Here is a 27,045-nt window from a genome sequence, read left to right on the forward strand (position 1 = left end):
GCACCTTATTTATGCTCACCAGTTTGATATTGTGATACACAATCAATTCATGCAGTTTCCCATTAGGGATCTCTATGCATACTGCTACCTTTAGCAGCAGTGTCCGTTTATTGTTGGATTAGCGCAGCACCATATCGTTCACTGATTCACAACAATGACACTCTCAGCCTCACCCTGCACAAAGATTTTCCAGCTTGCAGGACCATAATCTAAGTGCCAGCAAACTGAGAGCGATTGTCACTGTGTTTAGTTAACTAAACGATTAACCCTTTAAACTGCCACCAACTACTGCTATAAAGATGTAGCAAACGTTAACAAAATTGGCATTAAAAAAAATTTGATTTTAAAATAAATGTGTGTACACACACTGTCACAGGTATATTCAGAGATTCACCATGTAGTAGCGCTCTTCAAAAGACAGCAATTCTTTAAGTTTTGCGTTAGGGCACTAGAGACAATTTTAACACTGTTCAAACTATGGTTTATAAATAAAAAGGTAAAAAATGGTGAAAATAAAACCTTTACAAAAAAAGATAATACTAAGAAACAGAGACATTAATGCAACAGAAAAAGAGTTGAGGGTGAGTATACTTAAAGAGAGGCTCCAGTCTCTCATACAATTTGATAGGTGTTCCTTTGTTTGATGTTAAAACGAGTGCTGTCAACTATGGCTGCAGTCCCCTTTTCTGGACCTCGAAGGGGTGTTGACAGAATTGACCAATCAGAAGGCTGAGGGGTGGCCATGAGATGCCTCTGTGTTTATGATCATGCCACAGATCCAGTTTTTATATGTATTAATATCTCTGAATACCTACATGTTACAGTATTCTAGTAAACTGTTGGTGCTATATAAATCCTGTATAATAATAATAATAACATGCATTTCATAGTCCAGCATTGAATTACTTTCGGAATGAATATAAATATGACAGGTTTCAGTTGTCCGGTTCGCCTAGGACAGGAAATGGGACGGTTCTGCTCCCGATCCTCCTACGGTAGCGGTGCTTGGACTCAGAATGCTACTGATTAACCGAGGGAGGTAAATATGTTCATATTCTGGCTGTACGGTTATTATTTCAGAAGTTATGAAATACACTGAGATTATGGATTCTACCAAGAGGAAGAGACAAACATGTGTATTCCTACAAACTCCAGCTAAGGTATTTACAATAGGGGTGAGCTGGCAATATCTCTGTTTGTTTTCCCGGTTGCTCAAACTTGCGAAGTTGATAGTTTACGAGGGTTTCTAGATTGAAGTGTGGATCCGGCTAATAAGCATGAGAGGGTCTGCATCTGTAGTCTCTAGGATCTGATTACAAGGTTCTGGGATTGCTAACAGTTTGTGTATTTTATGAACTGAAGGAGGAGGGAGGGGAAGGTCACTGCAGCTATGTCTATTTTATGACAAAATGGCATGACACACGTTTTTTTGTGTGCCCAGTACACACGACCATTACAGGGTGGATACTGAGAAGGCTCTTGTGAGCCAAAAACATAGCACAGTGCTTTGTACACACAAATCACACATAATTCCTTGCCCCCACAACAACCAATAAGCTTAGAATTTGGGAACTAGTATGGACATGTCATACTGTAATATATTTTTAATATATTTATAAATGATATACTGTAGGGTCTGGGATTAAAAGTACCATTTCAGTCTTTGCAGATGACACCAAGCTATGCAGTGGAATAATGTCCTTACAGGATGTCTCCAACTTACAAGCAGACCTCAATGTACTCTTTAATTGGGCAACTAGGTGGAAAATGAGGTTTAACCACTTCAGCCCTGGAAGAATTTACCCCCTTCCTGACCAGAGCACTTTTTGCGATTCGGCACTGCGTTGCTTTAACTGACAATTACGCGGTCGTGCGATGTGGCTCCCAAACAAAATTGACGTACTTTTTTCCCCCACAAATAGAACTTTCTTTTGGTGGTATTTGATCGCCTCTGCGGTTTTTATTTGTTGTGCTATATACAAAAAATTGCGTCAATTGTGAAGAAAACGCATTATTTTTTACTTTTTGCTATAATAAATATCCCCCCAAAAATTTAAAAAAACATTTTTTTCCTCAGTTTAGGCCGATATGTATTCTTCTACATATTTTTGGTAAAAAATAAATCGCAATAAGCATTTATTGATTGGTTTGCGCAAAAGTTATAGCGTTTACAAAATAGGGGATAGTTTTATGGCATTTTTATTATTAATTTTTTTTTACTAGTAATGGCGGCGATGAGCGATTTTTTTTTTTTTTCATGACTGCGACATTATGGCGGACACATTGGACATTTTTGACACATTTTTGGGACCATTGTCATTTATACAGCAATCAGTGCTATACAAATGCACTGATTTCTGTGTAAATGACACTGGCAGTGAAGGGGTTAACCACTAGGGGGCTAGGGAGGGGTTAAGTATGTCCTGGGGAGTGTTACTAACTGTGGGGGCATGGCTACGAGTGACACGTCACTAATCTCTGCTCCCGATCACAGGGAGCAGAGATCAGTGACACTGTCACTAGGCAGAACAGGGAGATGCTTGTTTACATTAGCATCTCCCCGTTCATCCTCTCTGTGAGGCGATCGCGGGTATCCCCGCGGCGATCGAGTCCGTGGGACCCACGGCTCGACTCAAGGAGCTCCCAGCCTGCGCGCGCGCCACCGGCTGCGCACACGCAATGGCACGGCAGCAAATTTAAAGGGACGTATGGGTACGCCCATTTGCCCAGCCGTGCCATTCTGCCGACTTACATCGGCATGCGCCGGTCGGGAACCAGTTAATGTTGATAAAGGTAAAGTTATGCACTTGGGAGCTAAGAATATGCATGCATCATACATACTAGGGGGAGTACAACGGGGGGATCAATGGTGGAGGAGGATCTGGGGGTTTTGGTAGATCATAAGCTTAATAATAGCATGCAATGCCAAGCTGCAGTTTCCAAAGCAAGCAAAGTCCTTTCTTGTAGTAAGAGAAGTATAGACTGCAGAGAGAGAGAGAGAGATATCATTTTGCCCCTGTGCAAATCATTAGTAAGACCTCATTTGGAATATGCAGTTCAGTTTTGGGCACCGGTTCACAAAAAAGGATATTGGAGAACTGGAGAAAGTGCAGAGAAGAGCAACCAAACTGATAAGAGGCATGGAGGAGCTCAGCTATGAGAAAAGATTAGAGCTTCTGAATTTATTCCCTCTTGAGAAGAGGAGATTAAGGGGGGGATATGAACAACATGTATAAATACAAAAGTGGTCCATATAGTGAACTTGGTGTTAGGTTATTCACTTTAAGGTCATCACAGAGGACAAGTGGTCTTTTATGCCTAGAGAAAAAAAGATTTTATCTCCAAATACGGAAAGGTTTCTTCACAGTAAGAGCTGTGAAAATGAATAATAGACTCCCTCTAGAGCTGGCTCTGGCCAGATCAGTAGATTGCTTAAAAAAGGGGCTGGATTCTTTCCTAAACGTACATTATACAACTGGGTACTAACATTTATAGGTAAAGTTGATCCAGGGAATATCCAATTGCCTCTCGGCACCAGAAGGGAAATTTTTCCCCATGCTGTACCAAATTGGATCATGCTTTGCTGGGGTTTTTTTGCCTTGCTCTGGATCAGCTGTGGGTATAGGATTGTGTATATGGGATTATATGATTTATTTGTTTTTGTTTTTTTATTGGTTGAACCAGATGGACTTTTTCAACCGGACTATGTAATAGGCACCAACATGTTCCCCTTATGCCACTGCTTGAAAATTCCCAATTCCCTGTGGGTCTAGATTAAAGGCCCACAGAGGGCCAGTTGTGGTTATATCAGGTTACCAAAGGTAGCAGGGCACTTGAGCTTTCTAAAAAAAGAAAGAGATGGGGACAAACCCCCCTGCTTTTTAAACGTTGCTTTAAGTATGTAATTTTGTCAAGACCCGTTTTGCCAAAACCACTACAATACTATGTTATAAATGTAGCACCCTGATGTTTAGGCAGGACTTCTATTAAATTTATTTGCCAGGCAATAGTTGCCTTGGCCAATTGTTAGGAGATCAATTGATTTCCCCCTAATTCTAGATTTGCTGCACTTCTCTCTTCTGTCACTAAGTGGCTGGGTAGAGTCGGGGTTCTGTGCCACCTGGATGGCTGTCTCAGTGGACATGTGTTGTAGTGCCCTGGGCTGTGAGGCCAGAAACCTAAGGCCTATTCCAGGGACATCTGGCTGCTAGGCTAACAGAACCTCACTGTTACCTGTTCATGAATATGTCTGTCAAATCAACTCAGATAATGTTAACCTGGAAGGACATTCAACATTTCATTACTACGGTAAATGCTAAAGGAGAGGCCTTGAAGTTGCCAGATCCCAAGTATTACTGGTGAATGCTCTTGAATTGTGTTCACTGACACCATGTGTATTACAAATGTGTGCTTTACGGAGTTAGGACGCTATACCGGAAAGCCACTCCACCTTTTGTGCAGAAAGTGTTGCTAGTGGGGAACATTCCTGTTGGCTGTATTGCTGGGACTGTGCTGGACTGTATGCTGCTGGCAGATACAGGAAGTGCCCACTTGAGTCATGCTGGCTAGTGTTCTGAAATCGCCAGTATGTCTCCCTTGCAAAAGTAATGTGTTGATCGGACATTCAGCATGTTGTTTCCTCAGCTAATAAGGAACTTCATTCTCAGTCCCCGGCTGTTGTGGACACACAGACTGAGATTATTACTGCAAGGGGACCTGTGTTCAGAAGTGCGGTCCCTTGCACCATGGCCTTGTCCCCGGAGTTGTCCCTGAGAACAAGGGAAACTGCTGGGAAATGTTGTTCACACCCAAGTGAAAACCTCATGGACTTTGAGGCTTTAAGGACACTGGGTGTTTAGCTAGTTAGGTAGAATACGCTGTGACAAAGGGGCAAGTTCTCACCTTACAAACTGATTAATGGACTATTAAGTGTGCCAGGATATGCTGGCCACCAGGTGGCATGAGTCACGCCAGCCTGAGTGAGCCCTTGTTCATATAATGTGTTTATCTGATAGCAAATGCTAAAAGTTTTTGTAAGATAGCTGTGGAAAGGGGTACCATCCTTGGATGAGGATGGGGTCCAATTTCACTCATATGTATGTTTAGATATCGAGATCATTGTCGTTTACACATAATATAGGTGTATTTACACTGCTATGCTGCTCTTGGCTGAGGGAAATCAACATTTACTTACAATTCACTTATGTACATATTGCACGGTTACCATAGGGATAGGATGCATTTCTTTGCTGTCTGCTTTTCTCTTTCACAATTGAAAGACAGATTTCCTCTGGGTGGGACTTTGAATAGGGCAGATAGCTAATGAAATGTGAAAAGAGTATAAAAAGTATATATCTTTTAATAAGGATGTTTAAAATGGTGAACACATACATAATATGAAGAGCAACTTGTAATGGTACTCTGGAAACTGATAAGCATACAATACAGTGAAATTGTACAGACAATAACCGCAAAGGATCTGTTGAATTAGAGGTGAGTACAACAGAGGTACCCGGCGCGTTTCAAGATTTGCAAAGGTTGCTTTCTCTTCATCAGGGGTATATGCGATTTATCGCAGAACGTAAAAACATCTTCAAATAAATAAACAAAAATTCATTACATATTGATAAGTGTGAAGTAGAAATACAGCTTCAAGGTAAACAAGCATGTCTCACATTTTATCATATATATTAATGTTTAGAGACTGACCGTACTGACATTTATCAAAATCAAGTAAATGTTGATTTTGATAAATGTTGACAATTTATAGTATTCAACACAGCAAGAATGAAGAAGGAGGAGGGAGCAAAAATAACTTGATTAAACACCCATATTGATTGATAGATGCAATGAACTGAGGTGAAATTGTCTCAAAAGATGACTAAATACAATAGGCTGGAATAAGGTTGTCTCCAAGAGGAAACAGGGATGGAATCCCTTTGTTCTTATTGTAAACTAAATAATTCATATACTGTATATATATGCATATATGGGCATTAGATGGTTTGTTTATTTAAGTAGGGTTGGGTGGTTCCCATTCAGACCCTCCAGAGGCAAAACCCTCTAGGAATGGCCTGAAGGAGATTGACCCATTTAGGCCAGGTGGTGAGCTGGCACTTAAGCGGAATATCCACCTTTGTTCACGCTGGAGCAGAGTCCGGTTCCAATTCCCCCCCCCCCCCCATCCCAGGGTGGACGTGTTCGAGGATGATGAACGAGACTCTGGGGAAAACTCCATCGTGGACATTGGTGACATGTTTCCCCAGGGGAAGACTGTGATTACATGTCCGCATAGATGCAAGATGACGGTAGGCCAAAATTCTTGGGCAGTTTTGCCTACATAAAAGCACCCACAGTCGCATAGAAGGAGATAAACTACACCAGGCGTACTGCAATTTGCAAAATGTCGTGGGGAGTATCTTTCACAGTTTGGGAGTGTTATATTCTTGGAAGTGTTGATGAAACGGCAATAATTACATCCCCCACATGTGAATGTACCAAAGCGTCTACATGGATCCCTATGGCCACCTTCTTTAAACTCACTTGACACAAGGTGGTCACGGAGTGACCTGGCCCGTCTGAAAGTAAATGCCAGGGTGTTGGGCACGAAAGGACCTATAACTGGGTCCATCATTAGGACATGCCAATATTTTTGCACAATTAACTTAATTTTTCCTCGAGATTGCTCTTCTTTCTTCTCTCGCCTTACCATTATCAACATGAATGTTTTTCACATATATACACATACAAACTGGTATTTGGATAGGATCTATAGGCGATCCATATAGTTTTTGATATTTCTGAGGTTTTTGTTCCTCTCAGTTTGTATATTAGTTGGATAATCATCCTTCTTTCTTTTCTACTTATGGGACCACAGAGAGGGCTTTATCTCAAAGGGCCATAACGGGGTGTCCTTTGTGAGGGACCATTCCCCTTCTGCTTTGAGATCTGCTGCAATTTGGATGATGTGTTGATCCATCTCATTAAATCGAGGGCCGTTTGGGCCAACAGCCGCAGCATATTTTAAATAATCTGGACACAAGATAATCCAAACAGCTATACAGTTTGTACGGTCAGTCTCTAAACATTAATATATATGATAAAATTTGATGACATGCTTGTTTACCTTGAAGCTGTATTTCTACTGCACACTTATCATTATGTAATGAATTTTTGTTTATTTATTTGCAGATGTTTTTACGTTCTGCGATAAATACCCCTGATGAAGAGAAAGCAACCTTTGCAAATCTTGAAACGCGCCGGGTACCTCTGTTGTACTCACCTCTAGTTCAACAGATCCTTTGCGGTTATTGTCTGTACAACTTCACTGTATTGTATGCTTATCAGTTTCCAGAGTATCATTACAAGTTGTTCTTCATATTATGTATGTGCTCACCATTTTAATAGGGCTGTTACTGATTAAAATTTTCATGTTTGATTAATCAATTTCTTTAAAATCTATTAATCGACTAATGCATAGCTCCTCCCCGTACGCGTTACGTTCAATCAGAACTTCCTCAGCGGGACTGGGCTACGGCGTCACCCTACAGTCTATTTAAATAGCACCGTTGTGCATCAGGGGGACCGATGGAGAGCCAGAGATATCCATCACCTGCTGAGACAGCAAAGTGTCAGCTCTTTGGAAAAAAATTGCCCTCATCATAAATGTTTCTAGATTGCTGAATAACCAATCAATGTCAGTTCATCGTCAAACTGACTTACAGCCAGGAAAGCCCTCAGATATGTTGATTTTCATAGCCAAGTCCAGGATTTACATAAATGTTTATCTGAATACTTTGACTAGTGAGATCAATCAAATCGTTAAGATCTGTCTTCCTCAATTTATGATTTTGACGTCACTGGACTCCTCCCCCCTTCCCTTCGTTAGCAGACGGAGGCACTTGGGGAAGGGGGAGGAGTCCGGTGACGTCGATGTCCGTGATGTCGCCGGATCTCTGATGGAACTCCCTGAAGACCCGGAAGCCGGTGGAGAGGTGAGTACCGATCAAAAAAATTAACGATTAATCGAGGAATTAATCTTTAATTTTCCCAGCCCTACATTTTAAACATCCTTGTTAAAAGATATATACTTTTTATACTCTCTTCACATTTCATTAGCTATCTGCCCTATTCAAAGTCCTACCCAGAGGAAACTTGTCTTTAAATTGTGTAATTTAGGGATGTGGGGTAGACTAGCGCATTTCCTGTGACAAGTAGCACTTTCTTTCAATTATACTTTTCTCTTTCAGGTGTTCCTGCACCCAGTGAAGTTGCTTTACTAATCGCAAATAGACTGTGCACTTTGCAAAGTGCAGTTGCACTCTGCACGTGCAGTTGCTCCAGAGCTTAGTAACTGAGCAGAAGCTCTGCTGACTTCCATCATCCAATCACGTGCAAGCGCAAATGCTGTTTCTTTTATTTTTCTGGCACGTGATTGGGTATTCTTTGCAAAGTGAAGCTTTACATCATTTACTAAATTCTGGAGCAACTGCACTTACAGAGTGCAATTGCACTTTGCAAAGTGCACAGTCTATTTGGCTTTAGTAAATCAACCTCATTGTGTCGTCTTTGGACAAGGAGAGACAGTGATTCAATGTGGATAGCAATGCTAACCTTTTATGTTTTCATTACTATATTTATTAGGTAGATAGTTAGGATATAAGGCTACTGTTTATATTTTCCCTTAACCGTTTGGGTGGTACACCACACGTAAAATTGTATATAATGTCTACTATTTATCTGCCCTGTGTGAACTGCCACTTGCTCATGTATATGTATATGTTGTACATACCTACTTCATGTGGTACGCCACATGCATTGTTATTGTTATCATTATTCCTTTCCTGTTTCCCCACTCATCCCAATTTTTTTGCCAGGACATTCACTCTCAGGCTTGAGAGCTCAAATTATATTTTCTGCAAACTCTGAGACGTCGTTTTCCTAGGCAGGGGGAGGATGTAGCACCCTGATGTTTAGGCAGGGCTGCTATTAAATTTATTTGCCAGGCAATAGTTGCCTTGGCCAATTGTTAGGAGATCAATTGATTTACCCCTAATTCTGGATTTGCTGCACTTCTCTCTTCTGTCACTAGGTGGCCGGGTACCTGGTGACATTGGATAAGACAAGGGCATAGCAAGGACAGATTATGAATGAATGGGGTATCTCAGCCAATGGGCAGGGATTTTCTTGGGTCCCTTGGCCTGCTGGGAAAGCCTATTTATTTGGGTGGAGTCAGGTGATCAAGGTTCTGTGCCACCTGGACGGCTGTCTGGGTGGACATGTGTCGTATTCCCCCGGCTGCTAGGCTATCTGAGAGCCTACCCAGAAGTAGCACAGGGTTGGGACTGCAGGCTTGTAGTCCAACCAGAAGTAACTGTTCTGCTGGCCGGGGAACCAGTTGTGGTTGGAGGTAGAGGGGAAGCTGTTGCCACTAAGGGACCACCCACCTTGCTACCGAAGACCATTGTGAGTAAGCTGAGGCCAGTACCAGAGTAGACTTCTCGCCAGCTGGGGACGATGAAGAAGTGGGAAAGCATCAGCAAGTACCAAGTCAGGGACCCAGGGGGACAGCAGAGATGATGCTTGTGGAGCATCAGCAAGTGCCAAGCCAGGGACCTAACGTGTCAGCGGGGGTGAAGCTTGAGGCGTATCTGTGAGTGCCAAGCCAGAGACCCAGTAGGGAAGCGGGGGTGACGCTTGAGGAAGATACTGAGTGCTAAAGTGGAAGAGCTCAGGGGAACCAGTGGCTAGTGGATCTGAAGTCTAGTGAAAGACTGGGAGCTCGTTGAGTGCAGACCCACAGTGAGAGAGTGTGGGGAAAGTTGAGAACTGTTCATGTTGCAAATAGTTATTTGTCGTTAGTAACAGCTACAAGATTGTTGCCATAGGAGACAGTGGTCCTACCTATACAGAAGTGGTGTCCGGCTGGAGGCCTTCACCTGTATAGCTGTCTACCTATAAAAGTCTCAGAGTCTGCCAATTAACATTGCATCTACCTAAGGGTGTTCTGGCCCTAACCATCTCTTCCCCAGTTCTGTTTAAGAGACAATAAATTTATTTTTTTTTTTGCATTCTAAAAGGGTCTGGTGCCCATCCTTTCATCTTGCATTACACCCACCATGCCTTGCAACCCACTCTACATGGAATGATATCAGCTGTCCCTAACTCTGGAGGTCACCATTAGGCCTCGAGGGGCCCGGGACTTTGTACAAAACATTTGCAGAGCTATTCATGCTGCAAAACTGTTGTTCTGGTTCTGTGTGAATGAGGCAAAATTAAATGTTATTTGACTTTCTATTTTCTGTTATTCTCTCCAGAATGAATAATCTTCAAATTAGGTAATTTGCTGATTCATTCTATTCTGTAAAAATGAAGAAATTAAGAATATACAACCTGCAGAGAAAATAGCTTAATAACATTTGATTTTGCTCGCTTTCGCAAAGAAAGAATATACATGCAGCTTGACATGTATGAACAGCCCTGCAATTTTTTTTTTATAAATACCCCCTTAGACTCCCTTAATCAATTAGAAAGTATTCTTACCCATTCCCATATACTATTTTACAGTAGAACAAGTTACCGTATTTATCGGTGTATAACACGCACAGGCGTATAACACGCACATTCATTTTAAGAGGGAAGTTTCAGGAAAAAAACATTTTAAATAAGGAACTTTGAAGTAAAATAAGGGTCAGTGCCCATCTGCAGCCTCACCATTGCCATCAATGCAGCCTGATCAGTGCCCATCTGCAGCCTCACAAGTGCCATCAATGCAGCCTCATCAGTCCACATCAATGCAGCCTCACCATTGCCATCAGTGCAGCCTGATCGATGCCTATCTGCAGCCCAGAGGTGACAGGGAGGGGGGCGGGACGAGCGCCGACAGATTACATACAGTGAGAATCTCCTATGATAGACAGAACAGTGGTCCAATGGCGGCCCAGGAGACAGGACCTCCTTATACAGAGGCAGCCAAGTAAACAGGAGATTCTCACTGTATGTAATTTGACGGTGATCGTCCCGCCCCCCACCCTGTCCCCTCCGAGGCAGCTAAAACTGAAGTATTGGCGTATAACATGCACGCACTATTTGCACCCAATTTTCATGGTGAAAAAGTGAGTGTTATACGCCAATAAATACAGTATATGTTCTACCCAATACAGAAAAGAAAGGAAGTCTCTTTAACCACTTGCTGACCGCCGCACGTCGTGTAATGCCAGTGATGGGCAAATGGGTGTACCTGTATGTCCCCTTTAATTTGTGGGGCTAGTGGGCACGCGCAATGTCTGCCGGTGTCCTGCGATCGTGTCACGGAGCGGCAGAACAAGGAGATGCCTATGTAAACAAGGCATTTCCCTGTTCTGCCTAGTGACACAACAGGGATCTACTGCTCCCTGTCATCGGGAGCAGTGATCGCTGTCATGTCAGTGGTAGCCCACCCCCCCACAGTTAGAATCACTCCCTAGGACACACTTAACCCTTTGATCGCCCCCTAGTGTTTAACCCCTTCCCTGCCAGTGTCATTTACACAGTAATCAGTGCATTTTTATAACACCGATCGCTGTATAAATGACAATGGTCCCAAAATAGTGTCAAAAGTGTCTGATGTGTCCGCCATAATGTCTCAGTCACGATAAAAAATCGCAGATCGCCGCCATTACTAATAAAAAAAAAATATGATAAAAATGCCATAAATCTATCCCCTATTTTGTAGTCGCTATAACTTTTGCGCAAACCAGTCAATATACGCTTATTGCGATTTTTTTTTTTTTACCAAGAATATGTAAAAGAATACATATCGGCCTAAACTGAGGAAAAAAAATGTTTTTATATATATTTTTTGGGGATATTTATTATAGCAAAAAGTAATAAATATTGCTTTTTTTTCTAAATTGTCGCTCTTTTTTTGTTTATAGCGCAAAATATAAAAACCACACAGGTGATCAAATACCACCAAAAGAAAGCTCTATTTGTGGGAAAAAAAAGGACGTCAATTTGATTTGAAACAACAGGTTACCTAGAATGAGTCCCAAGTGACTGTTTTAGAGACCTCAAAATTACAGCTGGAGAAACGTCTGTCAGCCCTGGAGGAAACTAACGCCTCCCATGCTAAAGCTCTCACACAGCTACAGCTAAAAGTTGATAATGGCAAGACCTGCAGCTAGGACAACAATATATGGATCTAGGGTCTCCCAGAAGCCACCAGAGGACCGGACTTGAGAAATACAATGCTGACAATCCCTAACACATTACTTTATAGAAACATCCAGTACTGGGACAGGTTTGTCTAGTGTCCAGAGCAAGCATGCAGAACTGCACCCCTTCGCCGACAGTTAATGCATGCTATAGAATGGGTTTACTGCCCTGTGTCTAATCTCTGCCCCCTTGCTCTGCTGTGCCCATGTGCCCAGGGCAGGTGTCCCTCCTGCACTCCCCTTGTCCCGGCCTGGACTGGCCCCAGAGATGTTATATGTCAGACACACTTTTTCATCTTGAAGGAAGAAATAATATGGAAGGCGTGGGAAAATAAATCCATTGAGCTTGACAGTGCTGACAATACATTCTTTCCTGATTTGTGCAGCCAGACATCATACATGAGAAGACAACGGCACCCCCTCATGCAACATGTTAGATCTGCCAACATTATTTAATGGTGGGACCATTCGTTTCACCTTCAAGTGCAAAAGGAGCGCTGCCAATACAACCTGTACTTCCCAGATCAGCTCCCATTGCTATGCTCCTTCTTAGATATTGGGGCTTTAGAGGTTCCTGACTGGCTGACCGCACCCCCAAAGCCTGCTCCCATGAAACGCTGAGCACCTCTTCTCTAGTGGCAGAAGAATCACCCCTCCTGTTCAATGTAGAGGACTTTAAGCCTGGACCAAAAAGTCCATGAGACATGACATTCTATACAGACTTCTCCAGTGGAAATCTATCCTGCTGCTTTCAATATTTGCTCTGGCGGAGGTCTGTAAGCAAGACTATGGGGGTGATTTACGAAAGCCGTGTGCCATCAGTAGAGGCGCACGGCGAGGCCCAATGCACATTTCCATATTTATGACATGGTGCACCGGTAACAGAGCATGAATCCCCAATGAATCCCCCATCTCAGGGCATGGGAGAATGCAATCTGTGCGCTATGGACATGGTGCACGGAATCTCCAATTCAATATTAACAGAGGATGGATGTGCCAATACTATGGGGTGATGTGAGGAAGTTTAGTAACAACTGCCCAAGTAACAAATATGCCCAAAATAGAATGAGAAAGTAACTTTTTCAGAGAAAGCCTGCTGTGCCTGCAAATACGTTTAGAACTGCGAGAGATCAATATAAGCATAGCAAAGCGGCTCTTGCTCTCGTTCACATGAGTTTGTTCACTGCCTGGTCATAATCTTAGTAAATGTTAAGCAACGTACATGCAATTGCATGGGTTGAACGGGCGCACCTCTAAACTTGACAATTTTTATTTTACGCTGGTTCACCTTTATGTATTTTTGAAGGAGATTTGCACACAGGTCATGTTAGCATGTTACGTTGCCAACATGTAACATGCACCTTGTTAAAATTATGTAAAAAGACACTTGCTCCTTTAGCTCCTCCTTAAAGGGCATTTAACCTTCCCTCTCTAATGCATATGGTTTCCTTGGGCTAGCTTTTGCTTTTAAAGGGCAACTCCACACTCAATTCTCCAATGCTCTTGTCTCCCCCCTCTAATCCCCTGGATTTCCATGGGCTAACTTTTGCTTTTAAAGGGGAACTCTACACTCCATTCTCCAATGCTCTTGTCTCCCCCTCTAATCCCTTGGATTTCCATAGGCTAGCTTCTGCTTTTAAAGGGGAATTCCACATTCCACTCCATTCTCAAAAGGCTGTGAGCTGCCTTCACCAATCCAAACCGCATCCTTTTTCAGAGCATACAACAGGGACAGCTAGGAAAGGGGCGAGAAGAGCGATCGCCCAACCCCTTCCTGAACCATACAAGACCCAGATGGCTCTGTATGTATGGGGGGGCAGGCTTTTTTTTGTTTTGGGTTAAAATCTTGCAGCTGCAATATAGATTTGTAAGTTTTCTCTAAAGCTGTGCATCTTTGAAGCAGCATTTTGGATACATGCTACAGATGCACCACTTTACAGGCAGAGTAAGCCCCCCCCCCCCCAAGTTACTAGCTTTTAAGCAATTTTGAATTTTTAAAGGCACTTCTCCTTGTTTCGTTTTTGGGGTTGTCCAAATTGGTGACATTGATATATGTCCTTCAGGGTGGGACCTGGGCCCCCAAACCCATTTTAAGGCCAATAACTAGAATATAAGCCAGCCAAGTGGGGACTAGCAAAATGAACAAGTCAGTTCCCTTAGACTGCAATGGTATTTGTTGTATAACTTTTGCCCATGTTTGGCTCTTTGTTTTTCCCCCTTTGACTGGGGGGTGTTGGTCCCATCTCTAATTTTGTAGCTTGCTGGATGATGTGCTTAATTTTGGACAGGGGTTGGCTTGTGTGTGTGTCACATTGATTTAATTGTCTGTGCTGTATTATTTTGCAAAATCTTCCTCAAGATGTTGTGAAATCAAAAGATGTCCCAAACAGAGGGGGGAACAAGAAAAGATGGGGCTCATTAAAGGGCAACACGCGATGTAAGTGAAATATCAAAATATATTTATTAATAGTACAAAAAATATTACATGTAGATAAAAGAGTATAAACTGAATACTATACTGCCCTGGGTATAAAAGATCGGCTGGCCTCAAGGGGTCAGTCAATGCAGACACAGACTGGGGGGACAAAACAACATGTAACAAATGACAAACAATGGCGCCCGGACATCAAGGAAATTGATGTCTGCTCAACCAGCTAACAATGAGGAGTGTCCAGCATTTGCTGAATGTCTTTGCAGACTGACATCAATCCCCCAGGGGGAAGGGGAGCTTGAGCCAAGAGGGGCGGGGGGGGCTGCAGGGAGGGGCACAAATGGGGGCACTGGTGGATCACTGTAATCTGTGATGAAGGAGTAGTCCCTTGTATTGTCTATAAACAGTGCTGAGCAAATATGTAAAAGCAACCAATCCAATTTTGTAAATGGCAAAGTACATCGGTATGCAAAGTAGTGCTGTGCATGTATCCTGGTTAGAAGTTGTAAAGTCAGTGTGAAGCACCGTATTTGGCCATGCTATTGGTAAACAGAAGAATGAAGGTAACCTGGTACATTACCACTTCCGGGTCCTGGGATGATATCATCAGATACTTAGGTAGTGTTGTACACCATTCATTGTACTCCGTTTCCAGTGGATGCTTATAATAGCATAATGTTGTTGCTTACAAGAGTGCTGTGCTCCGAGAAGCGCTCTATAGATGGGCAAGTGGCAGTCCATGGAAGTGCGCCTGTGATTTCTCCTATGGAGCGGCCCTGACCTGCTGGTCGTGTTCCATCACTTGGCATGCGAAACGGTAAACCCCTATGGGGGATGACAATGAGGCATGACGTCTGGGCGGAACTCACGTCAATGCATTTCACATTACAAAGATGTGTAGCTTCATCTGGAAGTATAGGTGGCGTGCGAGGACTCCTTCTTATTGACTTCCGTTCCTCGTACATGCCCACCTGGCTGACAAATTTAAAGGAGATGTTCCCAATCTGTGTAATAACCAGATTAGCGATTGCCTGTTGGTTGCTGCTTGTCTTGTTTTATCAAATTCCTATTTAGACTGTAATGTTTCTTGGATACAACTAATCCGGAAAATTGAATGAAATATCCGCCACCAATAGGATAATGGAACTCTGATAGTAATGGTACTGCAGATCAATAGCCCATATTTGACCTCAAATGCAGAAAACATTCTCATCAGTGGGTTATAGTCATAAACAGTACATAGTACAGGATAAAGGGGAAGGAAGGGAAAGGGGGAGGAAACATATAGACCAGGACAATAGTAGGCCCGCGACTGCAAGGAGGCCATCTATTCCTTTCTGCTTCGACTGTCCCCTTGCCTCTGTTTGACTGGTTCCTACTATTCTTTTTATTCCACTACTGGCTGCATATCATTCTCATCAAGATATTACCTCATGTACAACAATTGCTAAACTTTCCCTGAAAAAAGAGTTTTAATGACTCTGAAACGCATTGGAGGTTTGGTTTGTGCAACAACTTTAGTTTAAGACGGTCCAGATGTTTTGTAACTGGTTTGTGGTATAATATATCATTCATATGTTATATGTACAACTGTGTCAGTTGTTTGCCAACACATACATATACACAAAGCCACGGGTTAGAGGTATAGGCAAAGTGCGCCCCTCGGTGTTCAGTCAAGAAGAGAACAGGAGTACTGTGAAATTCTAAATAGTTTTACTAGGGGATGCCTAAAGATTTAATTGGTCTAAGTTGCCAAAAAGGGCTGTAAATTTAACTCCGTGTTAAGGCCTAACGGAATAAGAGAGCCCAAACGGAAAATCCATCTCTTTTCCTTTTGCTGTAAGACCTGGTCGAAGTCCCTGATGGTCAAGGGCATATATGCCCTTGACCTGCATACCAGACAGTTTGCCCTGATGGAACTGGGCAAAATGTCTTGCCACTGGTTTGTCTGGATTCTTTTCCAGAATTTCCCTCAAGTGTTCTCCTAGGCGGATTCTGAATTGATGTTTGGTCTTACTGATATATATCTTTTTACATGGACAAGTTAACATGTAAATGACCCTAGTTGTTGCACAATTAATGAGACTTTTAATCTCAAAACTGTTTTTATTTTGGGAGTCACTAAAAGTAGCTGTCCTGTGTACATATGGACATACTTGACAATGTCCACAGGGGAACATCCCCTTACTTCTAGGGCAGTGGCTCTTAACCTTGTTGGAGGTACTGACCCCCACCAGTTTCATATGCGCATTCATTGAACCCTTCTTAATTGGAAAAATAAAATATGATTTTTTCAAATTCAAAACATAGGTAAATATTTAGGTATATATTTATACATAGGTATATTTTTATACATAGGTGCACAAAATGAACAAAACCATTAAGAACAAAGAACAAAACCATTAAATATTAAAACATGATTTTCACACAAAAACATAATAATGAATATTTACTGCAAATCAGTGTGACTTCTGCTGTTGCCTTTCAGAGACCAGTTCAGAAATGCGCGGATTTACCTTGGCAAGTGCCACTCTCATGTCATTTTCGCAAGAAAGTCTGTTCCTTTTCTTCGTTTTTATGTCCAGCATCCTCAAAGGATTGCTCACAAAGATATGTTGTAACAAACGGTATGAAAATCTCAAGAGCTTTCTTAACAATAACAGGGTACGTTACCATTTGTTGACACCAAAACGTTGAGAGCGTTGTTGTTCTGAAGAGTTGCTGTTGAACCTGGCTTTGCTGAATTTCAATGATTTCATCGAGGTATTCATCATTGACATCTGTTGTCTCAACACTAAACGTGAACGGCTGTCTCATCCATGCTGGATATGACTCTCTTGTAGGGAAGTATCCGTTGAGAGACTTTGCAAGCGAATCTAAGTGCGTGGCAATTGCTTGCTTCAGTTCCGCGGGTACAGAAATGTCTGCGATTCCAGATACATCTTCGATCTTACTTACACAGTCGTCTAGCAGGGGAAAGTTTGCAAAGTTATCGTTCTCTATTCGTCGTTTCCATAACGGTATCTTTTTTTGAAAAGCCTTCAGGTTTTCTTCCGCTTCGATGATGTTGACTCTACCGCCCTGCATCTGTTGATTGAGATGATTGAGAGCTGCGAAGATATCAGCCATGTACACTAAAATTAGAATGAACTCAGAATTTTTGAAGCAATCTGCATGACAATGTTGGTGCTCTTGCAAAAACAGGGCTAATTCCACACGCACTGCAAAAACACGATTCAGCACCTGCCCCCAGGATAACCCCTGAACGTTAGAATGGTACAGAAGTACCTCGAATTCAGATCCCATTTCTTTACACAGCTCCCTGAAGATGCGGTGCCTCAGAGCACTATTTTGCACATAGTTCACGCATTCCACTACAATTTTTAATACTTCTGCCAGTTTTGGAGGCAAGGTTTTTGTTGCCAATGCATGCCTGTGCAGAATACAATGCGTAACAATGATGTGTGGTACATCGGCTTTCACTAGCGCACCAAAACCAGACTTTGCTTCCCAGCATGGCTGGAGCTCCGTCTGAACAAGCTGCAGAAACCATATCCCACGAAAGATTGTTGTCTTTGAAGAAGTCATCCACAAGTTTCTTCATATCGGCTTCCTTAGTTGTTGTTGTAAGAGGCTTACAAAATAAAAAATCTTCCTTTATCACGTCGTCTTTCACATAGCGCACAAATACTGCAAGCTGGCTTAGATTGGAAACGTCTGTGGTCTCGTCGAGTTGAAGGCTGAATTTTGCCGGGCTTGAAATCAGATCTGCAACTACTTGAGCCAAAATGTCTTTGCTCATGTCCTCTATTCTGTCGCTGATGGTGTCATTTGAAAGAGGAATTTGGGATAACTTAACTTCAGCTGCTTTTCCCAGCATGATATTCGCCATCTTCAACACAGCTGGTTTTATGAGTGTTTCAGCAATGATGTGTGGTTTGCCCTGCTTTGCGATCAGGTAAGCAACTTCGTACGATGCTGTGAGGATCGGTTTGTTGATGGGTACAAAGCCGAGAACAGGCAAAGTAGCCTTTTCATTGAATCTAGCTCTCTTCACCTTGAATTCAGCGAGCGTTGTGTTCTCGTATTTTCCATGCAGCTTAAGGAAGTGTTCTCTTAGTTTTGCCGGTGCTAGACTAGAATTGCTCAACTTGGCATTGCAAATCATGCAGTTAGGACGCTGACTCCCATCACGTTCCCTTATACATGAGAATCCATATTGTACATATTCGTCCGACTACTTTCTTTTTTTGCTCGACATAGTTAGTATGAAGGGATTAAAATATTAAGAAAGAAATCACACGACGTACCATCATGACAGTTACAATTCGACTACTGGGCGCACCAAATTCCCTGCAGCACAGATAGGCCCAGCGATGTGGCGTTATCACCTGCAGCCAATGATGGACAAGCGGGGCGTGTCATCACGAATCATATGAGTCAGGTGTGTGTCTTGACCTTGGCCGAACCCGCGAGACTGACTCACCGAACCCCTGGTGTTCGATCGAACCCAGGTTAAGAACCACTGTTCTAGGGAACTGGGACAACCAGGAAGTATCCGTACTTTTAATATGTTTGGATTGAACCAAACAATCGCCTACATTTCTAGCTCTTCTTGCCACCATTTTTGGAATGGGCCCTACTATCTGAGCTATACCAGGAGCACTTGTGAGGATACCCCAGTGTTTCTGTAGGATGGATTTGACCGTATCCCACTGGATACCGAATTGTGTGATAATTCTCACTGGGTCAGGGACAGTGGTTGACAGGAGGGTGGAAGGTAGTTTTTTAGTTTTGTCCAGGAGAGCAGGGCGATTCTGCCCCGCTGCCTTACGCTTCGCTCTTCTTATTTGTTTATGAGAGTATCCATGTTCCCGAAAACCGCTTATACAGTTTGTCACTTTCTCGTCTGTAATCCTCTCCATTGGAGCAATTTTACTCCTGGTATAGCTCAGATAGTAGGGCCCGTTCCAAAAATGGTGGCAAGAAGAGCTAGAAATTTAGGCGATTGTTTGGTTCAATCCAAAAAATACGGATACTTCCTGGTTGTCCCAGTTCCCTAGAAGTAAGGGGATGTTCCTCTGTGGACATTGTCAAGTATGTCCATATGTACACAGGACAGCTACTTTTAATGACTCCCAAAATAAAACAGTTTTGAGATTAAAAGTCTGATTAATTGTGCATTGTGTATATGCATGTGTTGCAAACAACTGACACACGCAGTCGCGGGCCAACTATTGTCCTGGTCTATATGTTTCCTCCCCCTTTCCCTTCCTTCCCCTTTATCCTGTACCTGTCCCCATTGGGTTTATAATCCTAAATATGATGCGTAAGCTAAGCATGATTATAACCCACTGATGAGAATGTTTTCTGCATTTGAGGTCAAATATGGGCTATTGATGTGCAGTACCATTACTATCAGAGTTCCATTATCCTATTGGTGGCGGATATTTCATTCAATTTTCCGGATTAGTTGTATCCAAGAAACATTACAGTCTGTGTAGGAATTTAATAAAACAAGACAAGCAGCAACCAACAGGCAATCGCTAATCTGGTTATTACACAGATTGGGAACATCTCCTTTAAATTTGTCAGCCAGGTGGGCGTGTACGAGGAACGGACGTCAATAAGGAGTCCTCGCACGCCACCTATACGTCCAGATGAAGCTACACATCTTTGTAATGTGAAACGCATTGACGTCAGTTCCGCCCGGACATCACGCCTCGTTGTCATCCCCCATAGGGGTTTACCGGCTCGCATGCCGAGGGATGGAACACGACCACCAGGTCGGGGCCTCTCCATAGGAGAAATCACAGGCGCACTTCCATGGACTGCCACTTGCCCATCTATACAGCGCTTCTCCGAGCACAGCGCTCTTGTGAGCAACAACATTATGCTATCATAAGCATCCACTGGAAACAGAATACAATGAATGGTGTACAACACTACGGAAGTATCTGATGATATCAACTCAGGACCCGGAAGTGATAATGTACCAGGTTACCTTCATTCTTTTGTTTACCAATAGCATGGCCAAATAAGGTGCTTCACACTGACTTTACAACTTCTAACCAGGATACATGCACAGCACTACTTTGCATACTGATGCACCTTGCCATTTACAAAATTGGATTGGCTGCTTTTACATATTTGCTCAGCACTGTTTATAGACAATACATGGGACTACTCCTTCATCACAGATTACAGTGATCCATCAGTGCCCCCATTCGTGCCCCTCCCTATGGCCCCCCCGCCCCTCTTGGCTCAAGCCCCCCTTCCCCCTGGGGGATTGATGTCAGTCTGAAACCATATTCAGCAACTGAACTCCTCATTGTTAGCTGGTTGAGCAGACATCAATTTCCTTGACGTCCGGACGCCATTGTTTGTCATTTGTTACATGTTGTTTTGTCCCCCCAGTCTGTGTCTGCATTGACTGACCCCTTGCCTCTTTAGACCAAATTTGTTTTGTTTTCAAGATGTTGTGACTAATAAATGTTTAAATCTTTAAGAGACTGTTTGTGGGCGCAGTCCTTTTAACTCCTGTTAATTTTTTCTTTCAAATGGTCAGACCTCAAAACCATATTCTATTAGTGTCTCAAATTAACATACTTTCCTTGCTCTTTTCCAAGTCCTGTTTTGTTGAACAATAAAAATTGTAGCAAATTGTTATGTTTTATGTATTTTGTTAATTTGTTTTGCAGATGCATGCTCAATCCAAGTAATGCATTTTACGCCCCCCCCCCCCCCAAAAAATTTTTTTTAATGCAACACATTTCCCAGCTGCAGCTTAAAGTGGGAGTCCGCGCGACCAATCTTTTTTTTTTTTTTTTAGGTCATTGAGACACTTTGCTAATCCCAAAATAATACTCACAGTTTGGGTGTAATATTTCCGCCTCTGTCTGTTTTCGTACTGAAGAATAACTTTAAAAATGTGATGCTGGCTGTTTCCATCTTGCTTGTGGGCATGTGAAGCCCACAAGCATTGATTTCCTGGATGCGGTGAATGCTGTTCATTCACAGCTTGTTCACAAGCATGATCATTGTTCCCGCACTGAATCTTGGGAAGCCTGACACTAAGCTCCCTGGAGACAGTGCGGCTCCGGGGAAAGGCAATAAACACGCCTGCTCCCATGGGAGGAGAGACAGGAAGTGCCACAATAAAGTACAATATAAAGGTAATTACAGCGATAAAAAAAAATTTGTGCGGCATTTGAACATCTATGCAATTAACTGAAGGGGGTAAGATTAAGTTAAAAATTTGAGTGGAACCCCGCTTTAACTCGGCTGATTGGCATGGCAAAACAAAAGGTGTGATTTGTCTAAAAGATACTTTCCTGGTGCCTTCATGGCAGCATACGCATGGATTGTGCGTATTCTGCCATGGATAGGCACCAGGAAAGGAAAATTTTAGAGAGGTAAGTATTCAATTTTCCATTTTAGTGCAGTGGTTCTCAGCCTCAGTCTTTAAGTACCCCCGACAGGACATGTTTTGGGAACTTATCTTAGCTAAAATAGCTGTCCAAAATACCAAGCCATTGACTCTGATTTAAGGCACCTGTGCAAGATGAAGTTAAACCTGCAAACATGGCCTGTTGGTGGTACTTGAGGACAGGGTTGAGAACCACTGATTTAGAGCACTGAGCTAAAATCTAGCTCAAGACAATCCTGTTCTAAATGTGGACATTTGAGGGAAACCAAGTGAGTGTTAGGACCCCTGCTTGTCTTTTTTAGGTTGGGCTTTGTGTCCCTTTTCTGAAAATTGGCTTTACTTCCTGTCACTTAGCCAAACAGGTAGTGAGGGTAAAACCCTACCAATGTCTTTCCTTGGAGACACACAGGTCAATCAAACAGTGTCCCCATTAAGCAAATTGCACTCTAGCACGTTGTTGTGTACACCCCAAATTATTAGGTATTGAGGGGTTTATTAAAAGCAAATCCACTCTGCAATACAAGTGTACTCGCTGTAAATCTGAGGGGAAGCACTGGTGATTTTATCATCCAATCATGTAGAAGCAAAGATGCTGTTTTTTTATTTTCCTTGCATGTCACCCTCCGATCTCCAGCAACTGCACTTCCAAGTGCACTTGTAGTGCAAAGTGTATTTGCCTTTAGTAAATTAACCCCAAAGTCCAAGATACCTAATAATTTGGGGTGTACAGTAGGGATGGGCTGTCTGTTCGAGTCGAACATGAGTTCGACTCGAACATCGGCTGTTCGATCGTTCGACGAAGATCGAACATTATGGGCCATTCGCACCAAATTCGAGTGGTGCGTCACGGCCCATAATGCACTGCGTCATCGCCAAGCATGCACTATGACCCGCATGCTTTGGCCAATCACAGCGCTGTCAGCGAACAGAGCCATAATTGGCCAAAGGATTATGGCTCAGGGGGTTAAGTCCACACCCCACACTATATAAGGATGCCTGCATGTCGGCCATGTGTAGTGTGTTGGTGGCATTGTTCAGAGAGAGACACAGAGAGACAGAGAAAGGCAGAGAGAGGCTCATTTCATTTCATTCAGTTTGAGCAGGCAGTTGATTCAGTTAGCTGCTGTGTATTTCATATATATATATATATATATATATATATATATATATATATATATATATATATATATATATACAGTCAGTCTAGTATATATATATATATATATATATATATATATATATATATATATATCCACTGCATACAGTTTAGCTAGATCTCACTGCAGACCGTTCCTGCTGTACTGTTTCTAATATACTTTATGCAGGCAGTTGATTCAGTTAGCTGCAGTGTATTTCATATATATATATGTATATATATATATATATATATATATATATATATATATATATATATATATACAGTCAGTCTAATATATATATATATATATATATATATATATATATATATATACAGTCAGTCTAGTATATATATCCACTGCATACAGTTTAGCTAGATCTCATTGCAGACTATTCCTGCTGTACTGTTTCTAATATACTTTAGGCAGTGTAATATATATATATATATATATATATATATATATATATATATATATATATATATATACACAGTCAGTCTAGTATATACTGTATACTGTTTAGCTAGATCTCACTGCAGACCGTTCCTGGTGTACTGTTGCTAATATACTTCAGGCAGGCAAGCAGGCGATACAGTTAGCTGCAGTGTATTTAATATTAATATATATATATATATATATATATATATATATATATATATACACACACACTGTATACAGTTTAGCTTCATCTCACTGCAGACTGTTCCTGGTATACTGTTTCTAATATACTTCAGGCAGGCAGTTGCTAGCTGCAGTGCATTTAATATATATATATATATATAGTCTAGCCATGTCTATACCTGGCTGTAAGCCATTCCTGGAGTACGTGTTCAAAGACACGTTCAGGCAGGTGACTCAGTGAGCTGCAGTTCATTTAAAATATATATATATATATATATATATATATATATATATATATATATATATATATAGTGGGGACGGAAACTATTCGGACCCCCTTAAATTTTTCACTCTTTGTTATATTGCAGCCATTCGCTAAAATCATTTAAGTTAATTTTTTTTCCTCATTAATGTACACACAGCATCCCATATTGACAGAAAAACACAGAATTGTTGACATTTTTGCAGATTTATTAAAAAAGAAAAACTGAAATATCACATGGTCCTAAGTATTCAGACCCTTTGCTGTGACACTCATATATTTAACTCAGGTGCTGTCCATTTCTTCTGATCATCCTTGAGATGGTTCTACACCTTCATTTGAGTCCAGCTGTGTTTGATTATACTGGTTGGACTTGATTAGGAAAGCCACACACCTGTCTATATAAGACCTTACAGCTCACAGTGCATGTCAGAGCAAATGAGAATCATGAGGTCAAAGGAACTGCCTGAAGAGCTCAGAGACAGAATTGTGGCAAGGCACAGATCTGGCCAAGGTTCCAAAAAAATTTCTGCTGCACTTAAGGTTCCTAAGAGCACAGTGTCTTCCATAATCCTTAAATGGAAGACGTTTGGGGCGACCAGAGCCCTTCCTAGATCCTGGTGCAAGCAGATGGGAGGTACTTGGCAGGCTGAAGCACAGTTTAACTGGTGAGGAGCAGGAGCAGGGCAGGCAGGTCCGGTCACAAGCAGCGTTGGCAGCAGGCGGTCAGCACAGTACAGAGGAGCAGGCAGATTCAAAGTCCAGGTCACAGGCAGGGTTGGCAGCAGGCGGTCAGCACGGTACAAGGGATCAGGCAGGTTCAAAGTCAAAGGCAAGCCAGGGTCAGATGCAGGCAGATAGCAGGGGAGAATCCAATAGACAAGCCGGGTCACAGGGAGATCAGACGTTCAGGCAGGTAAACAGGAAGTACAGGAACAGGAAGCTGAAGATCAGACAGCACCGAGCACAATGCACCAGCAGACTAAATAAGGCGATTGGCGCCAAACACCGCTCACGCGCCGACAGGCACGGGCGCGCGCGCACACCAGAGTGCCCGACGACAATCCTGCTCTGGGATCCTCTCTGACAGTGCCCCTCCTTAAGGGCAGCCTCCGGATGCCCAGCTGGGCCAGTCTATCCGCGTGGGTATTCCGAAAATCTCTTAAGAGTTCTTCAGCGTGCAGGTTGTTTTTTTCCGGTTCCCAAGAATTATCTTCTGGTCCATACCCCTTCCACTTGATTAGGTACTGGACTTGGTTGTGTCTCTTCCTGCAGTCCAGGATTGCTTCCACCTCAAACTCTTCCTCATTGTTGATAATTATGGGTTCAGGCGGGCCAGTATTACGACCCAGGAAGGAATTGGGAGTAACAGGTTTAAGCAAGGACACGTGGAAGACCGGATGGACCTTTAGAGTATTGGGTAAGTCAAGCTCATAGGTAACATCATTGATCTTCCTCTTGACCGAAAAGGGACCTATGAACTTGGGACCCAACTTCCTCGAGGGGCAAGTCATCTTTAAGTTAACAGTGGACAGCCAGACCTGGCTGCCAGGTTCTAACATGAGTTCTCCTCGCTTCTTCCTGTCATACATCTTTTTATTGTATTCCTGGGTTCTAGCCATGGTTTCTCGTAGTAACTTATTGTTGGAGATGAAGAAATTCATTGTTTCGGAGACTGCGGGAATCGCACATTCGGGTAGGGAGCCGGTCAGAAAGGACGGGTGAAAACCGTAGTTTGCAAAAAATGGTGTTTGTTTAATGGCTGAGTGCACAGAGTTGTTGTAGGCAAACTCAGCAATAGGCAGAAGAGAGACCCAATCGTCCTGTGAGAAGGCAGAAAAGCATCGGAGGTATTGTTCTAGCGTCTGATTAGTTCTCTCTATCTGCCCATTCATCTGGGGATGATAGGCAGACGAGAACACCAATTCAATCTCGAGGGAACTGCAGAGAGCCTTCCAAAACCTGGAAGTAAACTGAACACCACGATCTGATACTATACTTGAAGGCACTCCATGTAGACGCACTATTTCCTTAATGAAGATCTTTGCCGTTTCCAACGCTGAAGGCGTACCCTTCATGGGCAGGAAGTGGGCCATTTTAGACAGTCTGTCTACAATGACGAAGATGATGGAAAAACCTTCTGCCAGGGGGAGCTCTACGATGAAATCCATCGAAATCATTTTCCATGGCCTTTCTGGAATGGGTAAGGGTTTTAATAGGCCCCAGGCCTTCGCTCGGCTATTCTTGCTTCGAGCACAGATGATGCATGATTCCACGAAACTCTTGCAATCGCTTGCCAGCTGAGGCCACCAAAAGGTACGTTGTACCAGCTCTGTAGTCTTCAAAATACCGAAATGCCCAGCCAACTTGTGATCATGGCAGAGTTCCAGTACAGCCACCCTCAGATCCACTGGGACCACGATTTTGTCCTTGTATCGGAATAGGCCGTCTTGCAAGCTTACATTGGCTTCCGCAGGAGGAGACCAACTCCTGGAGACTTGTTTAATTTGAGATATAAGATCCCCTTGGAGAAGCAGAAAATTTCCAGCAGGGAGAATGGTGTCTGGGGGTAAAGATTCCCTGGAATCATGGAACATACGGGATAATGCATCCGGTTTGATGTTCTTGGTACCTGGCCTGTACGTAATGTGGAACTGAAATCTAGAGAAGAACAGAGCCTACCTTGCCTGCCGTGGTCTCAATCTCTTGGCTGTTCTCAGATACTCTAGGTTTTTGTGATCTGTGTAGACCAAGATGGGGTGAGCGGCCCCCTCCAACAGGTAGCGCCACTCTTCAAGTGCGGCTTTAATGGCCAAAAGCTCCCGATCTCCTACGTCGTAATTTTTCTCCACAGGGGAGACCTTCCGTGAGAAGAAGGCTACTGGATGGAGAAGAGCCTTGGCACCTTGCCGCTGAGACAGTACTGCCCCTATTGCGAACTCAGATGCATCCACTTCAAGAACAAACGGTAA

General features: G+C 42.7%; 1 protein-coding gene across 1 annotated transcript; it reads right to left on the minus strand.

Moving 5' to 3' along the window:
• Nucleotides 1-17,163: 17,163 nt before the first annotated feature.
• LOC141141265 (protein FAM200C-like) lies at nt 17,164-25,737 on the minus strand. The gene is made up of 3 exons (XM_073628944.1): nt 25,373-25,737; nt 18,117-18,824; nt 17,164-18,058 (listed from the first exon to the last, which is right to left on the minus strand). The coding sequence occupies exons 1-3, from the start codon at nt 25,735-25,737 to the stop codon at nt 17,164-17,166; spliced, it is 1,968 nt and encodes a 655-aa protein (XP_073485045.1).
• Nucleotides 25,738-27,045: the final 1,308 nt, after the last annotated feature.

Source organism: Aquarana catesbeiana, linkage group LG04 (assembly GCF_042186555.1).
Source record: "Aquarana catesbeiana isolate 2022-GZ linkage group LG04, ASM4218655v1, whole genome shotgun sequence".
In the NCBI taxonomy this organism is placed as follows: Eukaryota; Metazoa; Chordata; class Amphibia; order Anura; family Ranidae; genus Aquarana; species Aquarana catesbeiana.

Excerpts from the sequence above, each read along its gene's own strand:
- LOC141141265 (XM_073628944.1), bottom strand. The coding sequence starts at position 25,737 with ATGAATTTCTTCATCTCCAACAATAAGTTACTACGAGAAACCATGGCT. Across the intron at positions 18,825-25,372 it reads ATTATCAACAATGAGGAAGA|GGAACGTGATGGGAGTCAGC; the intron begins GTTTGAGGTGGA and ends CTCATGTATAAG. Across the intron at positions 18,059-18,116 it reads GGAAGCAAAGTCTGGTTTTG|GCATGCATTGGCAACAAAAA; the intron begins GTGCGCTAGTGA and ends TATTCTGCACAG.